Here is a 16,006-nt window from a genome sequence, read left to right on the forward strand (position 1 = left end):
ATAAATAATACTATGTATTACGACATTTACAATGGCAATCCTCCACAGCGTGCTCTGAAAGTTCTTGTTCGTTTTAAACAAGCTGCGCCAAAAAAGTAGAAAATATTTACAACAATCTTTTGTCCCCGAAATGTTTTCATCGTCCAGTTAGGCAAACGTTCCCAATTGTTGTTCTTGTGAGAGGTCTCGATGGATCACAAGAAAAAAAAAAAGTCTCGTCTGCATTGCCGATGATGACACAACAAGCTTCCACGTCTTCTGACTCCTAAAAGAAAACACAAAATAATTGAGGTTGTCAGAAGACGTACATGCAAATATGTGAGCTGAATGACAGAGTGGCCAACGACAGGGTGGACATTTTTGGCTAATTTTTGCATTTAAATGGTGGATCTTCACTTAGTGTAGCAACATGAGCCTGTTGGCAAGCTAACTGCCTAATATATTTCAGAATTTCAGAAAGGTTTTCATATCAATTAATGATGCGTTATGACAGAGTGGACATGTTAAGCTTGACTAAACACATAATGTGATTCTACAACTAGCCACTTGTTCTGCCTCCACTGAAAAAAGACAAAATACATGGAAGCAGCAAAATATGTGAGCTTGCTGACAGGGTGGTCAACGACAGGGTGGACATTTTTGGCTAATGTTAACATTTCATGGTGGGCCTTCACTTACTGTAGCAACATGAGTCCGTTGGCAACCTGCCTGTGCATTAGTTAAGAAATACATTTCAGATTTCCAAACAACAGGGACGACAACAGGGTGGACATTTTTTAGTTAATTTTAGCTTATAATGATCACATGGTGGACTTTCAATTAGATAGATGACTATGGACTGTTTGGCAAATACATTTCAAGGCAAGCTTTTGAACGCTTTTTTTTTTTTTTTTTTTTTTCTCTCCATCAATTGATATTTCTTTATGACAGAGTGGACATGTTTACCTTGACAACATCAAACTACATGATGAAAATTATTCTGCAACGGTTGTGACGTCCATGGAAACATCAGAGGCTTTCTTATAGGGCCAGTTAATAAAATGTTCAATATGATGATGAAAATTGAAGATATATGATGAAAATCACTGGTTATTATTTTTTTCCAGTAAAGCTTGTGCATTCTAGTTTCTAGACTTAATAATTTGGCATTATTAAAAAAGAAAAAAAGATTGTCATCTTGTGTCCAGTACCTCTCTCCAGTTACATCATTAGTGCCCTATTTGCTTGACATTTTATTGTACATTTTAAGTTAATCTTACAAGCTATGTGAAAGTGATTTCATTTGTTGCTGCACTTTATTATTGTGAGCACAGTGCGTTTTAAGTTTTTAATTTTTCATCATTCATATTGCAACTGCCTTATTTTCAGTGTATTTGTAGGTAACCTTTGATAAATCTGTTTTCAAAGTCAAATGTTATGACTTTCATACTTATTTTAGCCTTTACTGTTAGCATATCCGAGCAGAAATGTATTTCACTGAAATCTTGGAGACGCAGAATTTTGGAAATGCAGAATTTTCTGAACTGTACATGGCAAAAATGCTACCTTGAGGTATCCACAGGGTGGCGCTCTTCCCACATTAATATTCTGCATAAGAACCACCTCCAAAAACAGCCTAAATCAGAGCATAAGCGCTCTGATTGATTCTAAATCTGTACATCACTCCTCAAAGACACCAGCAGGCTTGTGCCACTCAAGTGTCTGACTACACGCAAACGCAGCTGTGAGTGAGAGCTTTTTATTTCTTTGTTTGTTATGACCTGCTACTTTATAAATTAAGTTCTTGAAAGTCCTTGTATCCATCCAATTTGACAATTCGGGCCAGGTTAGCTCGAGCCTATCCCAGCTAACTGGCAGGGTACGCCCTGCACTCGTTACCAGCCAATTGCAACATCAATTCATCATTTACAGAAAGCAATATTTTTTTGTCTAATAACAAAAACATAAAAGTTTAATTCAAATGCGTTCTACTCACCCGAGTCACAGATGATTATTACGTTTAGTTGTGTGTGCAGAATGCTGCAGACATGTTATGCAAGTCAACCTTGGCTTGGTCTGACCAACCAATCAGAGGAGGGCTAAATGCTGACATTATTATTGTGGGTCAGCTAGTTGATGATAGGTTCCTCCAAAGTTCCTTTCTATTGCCATGAGCATGTGAGCGAGGGTTTGCTAATGTGAAGTTGGTAATGTATGTTAGTGCTTCAAAGTGTTTAGGTCAGCAGAGAAAACTTACAACCTCAAAGACTCACCGAGAGACCATCCGTTCCTCTCATACGTCAGTCAGCTTCCCAGTGTAGATTTCGATCTGGGTGAGGCTCTCCAGGTCGTCCTCCCGGTAGGACTCGGTCTTGGACAGGGACTGCTCGCTTTTGCTGCAGTTAAAGTCCCCAGATGACGTCTGCGGCTGTCCGCAGGTCACGTGCACGTACTGCAGGCGATCCTCCTCGTCGTTCTCTCGGTGGTAGAAGTAGTTGAAGTTGGACACGATGACGGGCACCGGTAGAGCGATGGTGAGCACTCCGGCGATGGCGCACAAGGATCCCACAAACTTGCCCCCGATGGTGCTGGGGCACATATCTCCGTAGCCCACCGTCGTCATAGTTACCACCGCCCACCAGAAGGCATCGGGGATACTGGAAAAACCTGATTCTGGGTCCTCCGCTTCTGCAAAATACACCGAACTGGAGAAGAGGACCACGCCGATGATGAGGAAGAAAATCAAGAGGCCCAGCTCCCTGAGGCTGGCGTGGAGGGTCTGTCCGAGGATCTGAAGACCCTTGGAGTGTCTGGAGAGCTTAAAAATCCTGAAAACACGGACCAGACGGATGACCCTCAGGATGGCGAGCGAGGCGGCTTGCTGGCTGCTGCCCTGGTGCTCGGCCAAGTCCAATCCCAGGGTGATGAAGTACGGCACGATGGCCACCACGTCTATGATGTTCATGATGTTTTTAAAGAACGCCGCCTTGCTTGGGCAGGACAGGAACCTCATTGTGAACTCAAAGGAGAACCACACAATGCAAAGTGTTTCCACCATGAAGAAGGGGTCTGTGAAGGGACTCCGCACCTTCCCGTGGCTGCTGCCATTTACGTGGAGCTCCTGCGCCGGAACGGGGACCTCTCGGAACTCGGGCAACGTCTCCAAGCAGAATATGATAATTGATATCAAGATAACCATCACAGAGACAATGGCGATGATCCGAGCAGGTCCAGAGCTTTCTGGATACTCAAACAGGAGCCAGAGTTGTCTCTGGAACTCATTTTTCGGCAGAGGTTGGTCCTCCTCCCTGGTCAGACCCTCATCATCTCGAAAAAGCTCAATCGTTTCCTCGTCAAACTCGTAGAACTTGATCTCCTCAAGGAAAATATCCACGGGGACGCTCACTGGTCTGCGCAGCCTCCCACCAGACTGGTAGTAGTACAGGATGGCGTCAAAGCTGGGCCTATTCCTGTCGAAGAAGTACTCGTTCCTCAGCGGGTCGAAGAAGCGCATCCGTTTGCGGGGATCACCTAGGAGCGTGCTGGGGAAGCGCGAGAGGGTCTTCAGTTGGGTCTCAAAGCGCAGGCCCGAGATGTTGATGACCACCCTCTCACTGCACTCCTGCTCCTCCGGGTCATCTGGCAACAGGGGGCCGACCACCACCGTCTCGTCGCGGTTCTCCTGGGACACCACGGTCATCTTCTTACCCCTCTCGAGGGTCGCCACTCACCTTTCAAGTGTCCTTTCTCATGCAGATTGTCACATTCGCGTCAGGTCCTAGATTCCCCGAGAAACTCCCCCCCGCCAGAAAGGAGCTGGTTGCCGGTACTGCTACGTTTGATTTACACGGTCCTTTTGTCAGATTAGAGCCTGGCCGTGTCAGACAGATCTCCCCCTTGCATAAGCTACACCAGTGGGCAGAGGCGGCTATCATATTCACACCATTTTAAACCGCACGGCCCTCCCCAAGTTGGGAGACCAGATGACACTCGCCGCCTGCGCTGCCGTCCCACCAACGTTTCACTTCAGCAAACGCGGAAGCTCCCACTTTTGACGCGCTTTCGACCAACCCCTCCGTAGTCCCTGCGGCCGTATTTCTCGTTCGCGTATGTCCAGACCTCCCGTGACAAAATGCGCTCCCTTCCCCGGGTCGCGAGTCCCTCATTCATGAAATCATGGCGCTATTCCTGTCGCAAGGGGAACCCGCCGGTATCCCCTCGCTCACACTTGAAGAAACGGGCCCACCACCGCCATGATGAGCTTATATTTAATGTGGCCAAAATAAGCCAAAATGCTGCGAGACGTGAACCCCCCGTAACCCCCACCCACCCACCGGCGGGTCCTCGCCAATGGAAAATGCTGGCTAGACTGATACTCGAGACGCAGGGGCAACGTCGTCCTCTTCAGGAAACCCAGGGCCTAAATAACATTCGGCGTTGGTAGTGCTGAAAGGGTTCGATTGTACAACCTGGAACACGGGGTGGGGGTGGGTGGGTCGGTATAGTGGGGTTGGTGGGGGGTTGGGGGTTACCCCTTGAGATATGTCAACGGATCAAAGTTGTATTTATTAATTTGTTCTATTTCAAGCTCATCTTTACGTTCCGGGTCTCAGTCAGCTGACCAAGACGATTATCGACCACGCATGCTGCTTATTGCCACGGCAAATTTAGATGAGGTGAAGCAGCATGTGGCTTTATTGCCCAGTTTTTTGTTCTTGACCTTGTCCACTGACTGCATTTGCTGTATTGGCTCTGGACAATAACAACAGTGCAGGGCTCTCAATCAACCAGTGTTGCTAAAACTGTTTACACCCGTCTCAACTGTTTACATATCGTCACGGCTCGGAATACTTCAATGTCATATGTGTGTCCTGTGTGTGCGCGTGCGTGTGCGGTAACAACAACAAGAAGGCACTTTTGGGGCGACAGAACAAAAGGGCGTCGAGTGCGGGCACGAGGACGCGAATGTGCCAGCCGGTGGCTGCAGCTGAGCGAAAGGGAACGTCTGGCTCGCGTTGTGCGTCTCCTAGGAAACAAACGACAACAAACAAAACCCTGGCATGGACACGTGATTTATAAGCCGGTGCGGGTGCTTGTGTGTGTGTGCGTGCGTGCGTGTTATATTGGGGGACATCAGTCACACGTTCATTCCAATGTTTTGCTTTGCTGTCAATGTGATAGTTCAACACTTTTTTTTTCTTCCAAATTATTTCATTCGAATTGAAATGAAACGACTCCTGTGGAAATGATCCGTTTTCCCATAAGTAGTCCAAAAATGGCGATGAAATTACTGCAAATTACATATTTTTTTTTTTTTAAATCTATCTATGCTAATGATGGATTGTTACAGGAAGAATGAATTCATGAAATTCTTTTCCACCAGATGGCAGAAGAAAGAATTAACCTGTGAGTTCACATGTTGCCATTCACATAACAGAATTACATGTTGTGAATTGAAAACTACTGTTAGCTTGTTTTCTCACAAACAACAATAATGTTCCAGGGTCAGTTTGACCCAGGCTATGTTTCATGATAAAAAACCCTTACTGTTAGCTTGGTTTCTCACAAAGAACTATAATGTTCCCGGGTCAATTTGACCCAGGCTATGTTTCATGATAAAGACACATACCCGATAAACAATATGAACCACTTTCGCTGCAAATATTTCAAATGACCATCTTCAACAAGTGTCATCATGACATACTACCATTTCTATGTATTTAACTTTGAAATGGGTCATTTTGACCCGGATGTTTAATTTTCCTAAAGCATTCCGGTAAACATTCGTAATCATTTTTAAACTGGAAAATGTCATTGTAGCACGAAAACAAAACAAAACAAAACAAAAAAACTAATTGTAGTTCTTCAACTTTAAAATGGGTCAATTTGACCCGGATATGTTTACTTATCCTAAAGCATTCCAGTAAACATTAGAAACCGTTTTTAAACTTGATAATGTGTATAATAATAATAATAATAATAAAAATAATAATAAATACAAATCTGTAGTTCAACTTTAAAATGGGTCAGTTTGATCCGGCCATATTGTTTGAAAAGTATTCCAATAAACATTAGTCACCTAACCATTTGAATTGAAAATATGTCAAAGTGAACCATTGTTCCAGCTCATGAACTGTTTTCATTTCAAATATGCTGAAATGAACCATTTTTTGGTACCAAGTTTCACAATGGCAAACTAATACATGTTATTTCAAAATAAAAGTGGGTCATTTTGACCCAACAACATAACGAGAGGGTTAAAACTCCTTAGCCGTGTTTCAGACGACTCAATTTAGCTTGATGCTAAACAAACAATGCAAAACGTCACAACAAATTGGATTTGACTGTGATTTACTGAGCAGTTTTGTTGGTTCTTAGTACGAACGAACAACACATCATGCGTGCAAGCTTTGCTGCAGGTGCACATTTTCCAGAAGCTTGCGCACGTGTGGGAAATGTAGCCGGACGTGTTAGCCGCGCATGCCGGGGAGGGCGACGTATATGATGTATGCCCCCGGCCCGCACCCTCCAACACCCCCACTCTTTTTGTAACGCAATATCACCCAAGTAAGCATGTACAAATACTTTTTTTTTTGCAGTTGCAGTACTTAAAGGAGTTTTTTTCAGTGCCACTTTTTTGGCCCAAATAGCATCTGTCCGCTTATAATAATTATACTTTTGTATAATTCCGTTTCCTATCATTTTTTTTTTGCGTCTAAATCGTACATCCGTTGGGTTTATAAATTGATTAGTGCTGTCAAAGTTAAAGCATTAACTAATTAATTATTCACAAAAAATTATCGCATTAATCATTGTATTACCACAGATTAATCACACTATTAATTTTGACCGTAGATGATTCTTTTTAGCCGACAGCAGATGGTTACGTTAAAGGTAGCTGTTAGAGTTTGAGCAATAAACATAACTGCATGCATTAAAGTAAAGCTTTTAATAAATGTTTACATATGTTGTAGGTCATTTTTCCCCATTTTAAATTATGCATGAAATGAGCGTGTGCAGGGGATATACATTTTTGAAGACGTCCTCATAACATTAAATGTCGAAAAAATTAACACGTAACAGGTGCGCTTCAAATTTAGCGGGCAAAATATGTTGGCAAAAAAAAAGTCTTTTTAAGTCAGTGATTCATCATGATTAATCGAAATTCCAAGATGTGATTAATCTGATTAAAAAAAAATTATCGTTTGACAGCTCTAAAATTGATATAAAAAAAAAAGGTGCAACGCCGGCATTCATTTCCTGGAATCGAAGCGTGTCCTTTTCAAAGAAGAGTCCCACTTTCGTATGGTGTTCCACCAGGTTCCACTTTGGGGCTCCTGATGTTGTCATTTCATTTGCTGCCCCTGCAATGCAATCGTGCTTTTCTCTAAAAATGTATTTTTTTTGCTAATTATTTTTGGCTATCTGGAGCAGATTAATTGTATTTAGATAATTATGTTTGGGGAAATTTGTTTTCGTACGGCTGATTTTTTTATTTATTTTTTTAAATAAAAAAGCAAGCTTCCGCTGTATTTTTTTCCATTTTTCCTTCATACGTGAAACAGAGGTTGAGCTTTTCGTACAAATTGCACTTGCAGGGTTTGTTGTTGTTTGTCTATAAATAGAGCAAGGATGAGGTTCCCGTCTGAGACGTTCGCTAACCGCAGCGGCAACCCCGCACTTGCCGCAGCCTCAACGTGTTTGTGGAGTTTCTTCTGCTTCTATTTGCGCACTAAACCTCAGTGGTGTTCACCGACTTGTTTTTTTTTTTTTCCCCTGTAATTTCATTACATTTATTATTGCAAAATTGTGTCATCTAGAATCAAGTAAGCCCTCCCGAGTTGGTGCAGGTGTTTTTTTTTTGTTTGTTTGTTTTTTTTTTTTTTCTCCTCCACGCTGATAGCTAATGAGGCGTCCGTGGAAAAACGAAGCGGGAGGCGAGAGAGGGGGGCGGTCTTCCTTGGAATGAGCCGGCCGTATCCTTGTCACACGCCTGGACTCCCGGATTAGCCTTCCAGGCCTTGATTAAGCCTCGGACGGTTTTAGCTGATGATGTCGTGCTTGATACGTTCCGATGGGGGCGGGGTGGGGGGCGGGGCTACAGGCAAGGGGAGGAGGGGCATTGTATTGCAGATGGTTGCTTTTGACCTCATCAGATTTTTAACACCTTACTTTTACACTTACAAGTACAATGGTGTACTTTGATTTATGAGTTTTTTCAAGTCATGAGCTGTCACTTGTTCCATTATTTTTATTTTTTCTAGCTCAAGTAGTCGGAGGTAAAATCAGTACTTGCGCTCGAGCAGCAGCAATTTTCAATTGTCTGATGAACTTCAGGGGGTTTGTTGGTCCTATATCCAAGAAGGAAGTCCTGATCATTCTGTATGCTGTTCAGTCCAAGATTGTTTAAGATTTCCAAACCATTTTAGGTCTAAAGGTAAAATCAGTTAAGTTTCTATTCACCGCTCAAGCTGCCAATTTTCTGTTGATGCAGTTGAGAAACTTTCAGGGTTGGTGGGCCTATATTTAAGGAAGACTCATTCATTTTGAATGCCGTCTGAGAACTATCAAGCTAGCTGAAGTTCAACTCAAAATCAGTGCATGTTTCTATTCGGCGCTCGAGCAGCCACAATTTTCAACTCATTGACTATCTTTGAGTGAACATGTCGTATCAAAGAGTCCTGTTAATTTTGAATGCTATCCTTGACAGGATAGCCAAGCTAGCTGTTTCTATTCGGCGCTCGAGCAACCACAATTTTCAACTCAGTGACTATCTTTAAGTGGCCATGTTGTCATCAAATGAGTCCTGTTAATTTTGAATACTATCCTTGACAAGACAGCCAAGCTAGCTGTTTCTATTCGGCGCTCGAGTAGCCACAATTATCAACTCATTGACTTTCTTTAAGTGCCCATGTTGTTGCATCAAAGAGTCCGGTTCATTTTGAATACTATCCTTGACAAGACAGCCAAGCTAGCTGTTTCTATTCGGCGCTCGAGCAGCCACACTCTTAAACCGCTTGATAGTCTTCAAGTGTTTCTGATATTCCAATATATCAAAGGAGGAACCCTCCTCATTTTGCACCCGTGACAAGATGACAGACACAGCTGCTATCAAAGATAAAAATGACGACATGTTTCTATTCGGCACTTTTGCAGCCACAGTTTTTAAGTGATTTGATAAAATGGAAGTTTACAGTGTGAGAAAAGGATTTTTTTTTTTTATCGTATCAGAGACAAGATGGTCATATCTAGCCCAAGTGGCAGGTCAAAGCATATACACATTTCTATTCAGCACTCTTGCAGCCGACATTTTGTAGGCGATTGCCAAACTTTCATTTTGAATGAACGGCTGAAGTCAAAGCTGTTGCGTTTTAATATGTGACACATTCAGCCCGTATTACGTAATCCGTCTTTTAATTGCGCCCGATGACATCGCGGTTAATATTGGAGCCGTCCAGTGCTATTTCCAAAAGGAGGGATTTGGCCGCCGGGCGCTGTAACCGAACCCTGTCCGACGGCCGCCACTTTGAGGGACTTCTATAAATAAATCGGGCCGCACATGGCGACACGCCCCCACCCCCCCACCCCCCGCGGAATGATTAGCTCATGGCAGCGGCGGTGCGCGTAAGCCGCAACAATTTTTCTCCCGCTCGCTGCTCCGCGAGCGCGTGTCAAGAATGCGGTCTCGCAGGAATCCACAAACTTCACTTTATATTGTGTGTGTGGTGTTTAACGTAAATTTGCTAATGAATGTTAGCTTGTTAAGCGCGGCGGGGGCGGGGGTGTGTGATGGAGGTTTGGCGCGCTAAAGCTAGCTGGCTCGCAGGCACGTCTGCCTCGGTTATATTTGACAAGCGTTGACTTTCAATTTCTTGCCAGTTAACACCGGCAATGACTTATTTGCTTCAGACATTTTAGTTCATGTTGAGCCACATGAGTAGTGACATTGAGCTGCGTTTGGTGTGTAAGGAAGGTTGAAATACGCAAGTAGTCACAGCCTAGCTGTGTTTATGGCTAGCTGTTAGCTTAGCGTCAGTTTTTTTTATATGGCTAAAATTAGCCAACATTTGCCTTTTATTCACCATCTAAATATGAAAAACAGTTATCACGGTGGGGGGGGGGGGGGTGCTCACCCACGATTGGTGGGGGCGGGGGGGGGGGGGTTGGGGTGCTCACCCACGATTGGTGGAAATTTGCACCATCTTATTTTATTTTAATGTTTTTTTGGGGGGCAATTTTACCCTTTTTAACTCATTCACTCACAACCCCCTTTTCCACTGGCTGTTTGACTAAATTTTGGCAAATTTTGCAAAGCCCACATACTGTTGTGTTCTATTACTATAAAAACAGTACCAAAAGAAAGATTAGAGACTCTTCTTTCATCAGGAAAAAAAAAAAGTATATTTGTATCTGTTTCTGTTTTTGCAGCAATTGGCATTAGAATATAGCTAAGTTTCATCGATATTCACATTTCGGGTGAAAACGCTGTCAAAAAGAGCTTGTTACAACATGGCCCTGGTTGATCTCGTTTTTGTAATAACTACCATTGCTTCTGTGCAGTTCCGAGGCTGCATCCAAGCCTTCTGTATGCTCTAGCATAAAACAACATTTAAAAAAAACAAAAAAACAAAACAAAAAACAAAAAACGTATAAACACGTCTTTGGGAGCAAATGAGTTAAATACGCCTTGGCGCCCGTTCTCACTCCCTTACTGTCAAGAAATGGGAGACTTTCATGTAACATAGCTTTTTATTTAAACTCACACATAAAACAAAATGTAATTAAACATAACATCTAAACACCCACGTGTTCAAATAAACCATACATTAGCGAAAGTCTGCTAGCTTGTATGCCGTAGACTTGCTAACAGCAGCTGGCCAGTGTGGCCAGGTTTACGATAATTATCGTATTTGTACGATAATTTGACCATCTGTACGATGTACGATCAATAATCCTAAAAAAAAATTGGCAAACATACGATAATTTGACCATTTCGGATTATTGCCGGTACAACTGAAACTGAACAGTTTTTTTTTTTTTTTTTTTTGCGAATCTTGAAGGCATCTGTTATCATGTGACATAATACCAGCCGATCGCGCTTTGCTGGGCATGACGAGAGACGTCCATGCATTGATTGGCTGAATGGTTAAGTGCCCGCCCCCCAGGAGACACCCCAAACAGGAAATCGTGCGAGGCTCAAACCACCTATCCGGTAATATATGCAGATCAGTGACGTTAACCCGCAACGAAACCACAAGAACGACGACACTTACATCCCTAATCACCAACCGCCCCCCACAATATCGTGATAATTATCGTATCGTGACCTTCATATCGTGATATCGTATCGTGATATTTGGTACATCCCTACCATCGATCCAGGAATGCCAAAAAACAAAAACAAAAAGTCGCAGTGAGGCGCCGTCTAAAAACTGTCCGCGGACACGCTTCGGACCTGCGGCCGGACCCGGTTCCGGCGGCACCCGAAGAGCCGGGCCGCCCCCCTGCGGCGGTACCGCTTGGACAGCAGCACGTAGAGCACGGGGTTGACGCTGGGGTGCAAGTACTGCAGCACCGTGCACGCCAAGTAGAAGAGCTCCCAGGCCCGCCCGGGGCGGTACAACCCCAGGTAGATGCACAGCTCCAGGACGTAGCCCGGCAGCCAGCACGCCGAGAAGACGGCGGAGGCCAGGAAGACCGTCAGCGAGGCCCGCCGCGTGTTCCTGGCGCCCGCCGCCGACATCACCGGACTGCTGCGCAGGAAGAGGGCCAGCCGCGCGTAGTTGACGGCGATCACCAGCATGGGGACCAAGTAGAAGAGCACAAACTGGCTGAGGACCACCTGGTAGTGGTGCTCCCGGACGGTGGGCAGGCAGAAGGTGACGTCAGGCAGGCTCTCCTTGGTGGCGAACATCCGCAGAGGCAGACTGACCAGGAAGCTCAGGGCCCAGACCAGCACCGACATGAGGACCGGCAGGTCGGCGCTGGGGGGCCGGTACGGGTTGGTGACGGTGGCGGCGCGGGCCAGCGACACGGCGCACAGCGAGTAGGCGCTGGCCGCCAGGCCGAAGGCCAGCAGGAACTGGTAGACCTTGCAGGACACGGGGCCCGCCGGCCACGAGCGGCTGAGGGCCGAGTGCAGCGTGAAGGGGACCAGCAGCAGGGTGAGCGAGTCGGCCAGCGACATGCTGAGGAGCAGGACGTCCAGGCGGTTCTTGCGCAGCGTCTTGCGCTTGGCGAACAAGGTGAAGACCCGCAGGTTGGCGCCCAGTCCCACGCACAGGATCGCGCCGCACGCGCAGGCGAACGCCACCGCGTAAGCGTTGGGGGCGGCCATGTTTGGCGCTCACCCGAACTTCACCTGTTGGGAAAAGGGAGTCAGGCGGACATTTTGGAAGGGGTTTTTGAAGCGATTTTGCCGGGTGGCAGAACCTGAGTAAATAAAACAAAACAAAAAAAGCTTTCCACCAAATTTTTATTTTTTATTTTAGAATTTCCTGAGAAGAAAGTCAATGAATCCAGCAGAACCTGCAGGAAGGGTCGTAACCCAAGCAAGTGGTCTTGAGCTTTAGACCAGATGTTCGAGATTGCATTTTGAAGGTCTTGGTCTTGTTTAGGTTGGGTTTTGGTTATGCATCCATCCATCCATCCACCCACCCATCCATCATCCATCCAATAATCCATCCATCCATCCATCATCCATCCAATAATCCATCCATCCATCCACCCATCATTCATCCATCCATCATCCATCCATCCACCCACCCATCCATCATCCATCCAATAATCCATCCATCCATCCATCCATCCATCCATCCATCCATCCATCCACCCACCTTTGGATTTATTTTCATTTTGCATTCATTTGTTTCCAAAAACTGATAAATACGTTCTATTTTAAATGTTTTGATTCCCAAAGACGTATTTATACGTTTTTTGTTTTGTTTTGTTTTTAATGCTAGAGCATACAGCAGTATTTGATGCAGCCTCTCAACTGCAAAGAACGATTGAAGAAATGGTAGTTATTATGAAAAGTGGCCAGCAGGTGGCAGCAGAGTAAAGGAGATCAGCCACGGCCATGTTGCAACTGTTCTTTGCAGTTGAGAGGCTGCATCAAAGCCTTCTGTATGCTTTAGCATAAAAAAAAACAATAAAAAAAACGTACAAATCCGTCTTTGGGACACTTAAAACATTTAAAAAAAACGTATTTACACGTTATTGGGAGCAAATGAGTTAATGAGTGATTGGTGTTTATTTCGTACTTGTATATAGTGATTTAAAAAAAAGAAAAAGTGGGATTGATGTTGCATTGGGGACAGCCATGTTTACTTATTTATTTTTTAATTTACTTAAAAAAAAAAAAAAGGACATAAGTACAGCTTTTAATAATCCAGAAGACAAACTTTTATGTTATGATATAGCAAATTTTCAATGACTCACTTTTTAAAATGACGATTAATCGAATTAATTAAATTTTATTTTATTTATTTATTTTTGCTCAACCATACTTGAAAGTGGGTCCAAAATGACGAACGATGTTATTAGTCTCACAATATGAAAAAGATTCTTTTCCTTGCTTCAAACCGATTCTGTGAAATCATTTCACAAATACACACAAAAGACACTCACCTTTTCATCATCATCTTCATCATCTTCACGACGGCTTCATTCAAATGGTGATTTTGTCGCTTTGTTTGCGACTCGAGCCGTCGGGAAGGCGGCAGGCGAGCCTTCCGTCCTCGCCGTCCTCGCCGTCCTCGCCGTCCTCGCCGTCCTCGCCGCGCGATTGCCCAAAACGCGGAAAAAAGCAAACGATGCTCGGCGGCTCCGATTCCTTCCGGATGAGCGACTTGAAAGCGGATCGGCTGATGAGCAGCTGTTGCGAGGACGACACGCGTACTTCCTCCTTCATCCGATCATCATCCACTCTCAATTTATCGACAACTAGAAAAAAATACAAGCGCATCGCCACAATTCTTCGAATAACGTGACAAAAAAAACAAAAACAAATAAAATACATAAAATTGACAAATTTGATTTGCCGGCCGGAACAGATGTTGCTTGGAACAACCAATCGGAGAAGGTGAAAATGATGATGTCATTTGAAATGGGATTGCATAAAGAAAATTGTAGTTGAATGCTCGGGCAGATTAGATTGGCATAGCAACAAACAGGCTGACATCTGATTGGACAAAAACAAACAACAACAAAAAAAAATCTTACTTCCTCATACGTAGTCGTGAGAACAAATGAATGTAAATTCATCGTGCAAATATTGCAATTTTGACATTTCCAAACAGTTTTTTTGCACAGGCCGGTGAATGATTGACGGCATCGTGCGTCCATTCTCGATAATGTGTTTGTGTTCATTGATTGCCATTTTTTATTTCTTCCCCTTTGATTCCGCCGTTGAATTGATTTTTCGTCCTTTATCAGCCTTTTACGATTGCGCGTCATCTAATGGCTCACGACACTTAGCGCCAGCGTGAGGCCTTCGCTGGCCCTCCGATTCGACTCCGCCCGTCTGTGTTAAGAGAGAGAAAGTCAATACAAAACAGTCCTTTCATTTTTTTTTAAGTTTCTTTTTAAAGCCGACACTCCAGTAAATATAAAATTGGCACATTTTCTGTAGAGAAAGACCAATATGCTTTTTTCGATTAATTGTAGTTCAGGAGGCCGATATTCATTTTCAGTAAAAGGGGGAAAAAAATGGAGTCAAAATTTTATCAAATGCAAATTCCCAATTTTGACTTCATTGATATGTCTTAAAGAATATTTTTAGTGAACAACATTTGTGTTAAAATTCTAAGAAAAAAAAGTTCAGGGGTCATCAGTATGTCTTAAAAAAAAAAAAAAAAAAAAAAAGAAAACTTGAACGATACCATAGTTTTTTTTACAGTAAATAATTGATTTAAAAAAAAAAAAAAATCTAAATAACCGCAATGTTAGACTTTCATGTACACTGTTAACCCGAATACGTCATAACAAAAATAATAATAATAATAATAAATAAATAAATAAATAAAATAAAATCGGTAATCGGTTTCCTGAATTTGAGTTGATCAACTCAATTTTAAAACGACTGGATGAAGAAGTGCAAATCGTAAGTCCACAGTGTCCTTAGGAGCGTCACGGGAATGCTGGAGCCCATCCCAGCTGTTTTTCTGGAAGTAGGCGGGGACTGGGAGTGCGACAATATATCGATATTGCGATAAATCGTGATACTTTCCTTCGATTATTGATACGCCTGCGCAAGTATCGCGATATTTGTAGTTAATATATAGCCACTATAACGGCTCCATTATTTATGACTCATTGAGCAATTACTTGGCGGGCCACTAGGGGGAGCGCCTCTTAATATTCTTAAAGCGATATTTCACTTATTTAGCCCATTATAGCAATAAAAAGTGAATATTTTGTCTCTAACTAATTTGATAATTTCATTATTTTTTACGTAGAACTTGTACCTTTAAAAACACATTTTGCTGTCAACTGGAAATGACATCACAAAGGGCCCAGGTAACCAATCACAGCTCACAGTTTGGTCATGTGACATTCACAAGCTGAGCTGTGATTTACCTGAGCCCTTTGTGATGTCATTTCCAGTCGACAGCTAGTTGCAAAATGTGTTTTTAAAGGTACTAATTCTACATGGAACATAATGAAAATATCACATTTATTAGAGGCAAAATATTCATGTTTGACTGCCAAAAATGGTTCTTTAATAACATGAGCGGTTTATTATCAAAATTAAACCAATCAAAGAAATAAAGATCATAAATGCACAAACAAAAGATCGTCTCTGAAGTTGGTGCTAGTAGTAAAATAAAAAATAAAAAATGAAGAAAAATCACAAGTAAGTGGTGGTTCGTTAGGAGTACAAATTTAATGCTTGATGATGAATAAGTGGACACGCGAACGTACACGAAAAGCTCTCAGTGCAAGTCAACAACATGAAATGAAATGAAATGACTGCGGCGGATAAAAAAATAAACTATAGCGCGACCAGAGCGGGTCGGACGGACGA

The 16,006-nt window shown here is 43.2% G+C and overlaps 2 protein-coding genes across 2 annotated transcripts; both read right to left on the reverse strand.

Moving 5' to 3' along the window:
- On the reverse strand, window positions 1-3,679 carry LOC144016779 (shaker-related potassium channel tsha2-like). The gene is made up of 2 exons (XM_077518100.1): window positions 2,253-3,679; window positions 1-265 (listed from the first exon to the last, which is right to left on the reverse strand). Exon 1 carries the CDS (start codon window positions 3,677-3,679, stop codon window positions 2,273-2,275), a length of 1,407 nt encoding a protein of 468 aa, XP_077374226.1. The 3' UTR covers window positions 1-265; window positions 2,253-2,272.
- Window positions 3,680-11,404: 7,725 nt separating this feature from the next.
- LOC144016780 (galanin receptor 2a) lies at window positions 11,405-13,736 on the reverse strand. The gene is made up of 2 exons (XM_077518101.1): window positions 13,609-13,736; window positions 11,405-12,340 (listed from the first exon to the last, which is right to left on the reverse strand). Exon 2 carries the CDS (start codon window positions 12,314-12,316, stop codon window positions 11,405-11,407), a length of 912 nt encoding a protein of 303 aa, XP_077374227.1. The 5' UTR covers window positions 12,317-12,340; window positions 13,609-13,736.
- Window positions 13,737-16,006: the final 2,270 nt, after the last annotated feature.

Source organism: Festucalex cinctus, chromosome 3, assembly GCF_051991245.1.
Source record: "Festucalex cinctus isolate MCC-2025b chromosome 3, RoL_Fcin_1.0, whole genome shotgun sequence".
Taxonomy (NCBI): domain Eukaryota; kingdom Metazoa; phylum Chordata; class Actinopteri; order Syngnathiformes; family Syngnathidae; genus Festucalex; species Festucalex cinctus.

Coding starts and splice junctions, on each gene's coding strand:
- LOC144016779 (XM_077518100.1), bottom strand. CDS start 3,679: ATGACCGTGGTGTCCCAGGAGAACCGCGACGAGACGGTGGTGGTCGGC.
- LOC144016780 (XM_077518101.1), bottom strand. CDS start 12,316: ATGGCCGCCCCCAACGCTTACGCGGTGGCGTTCGCCTGCGCGTGCGGC.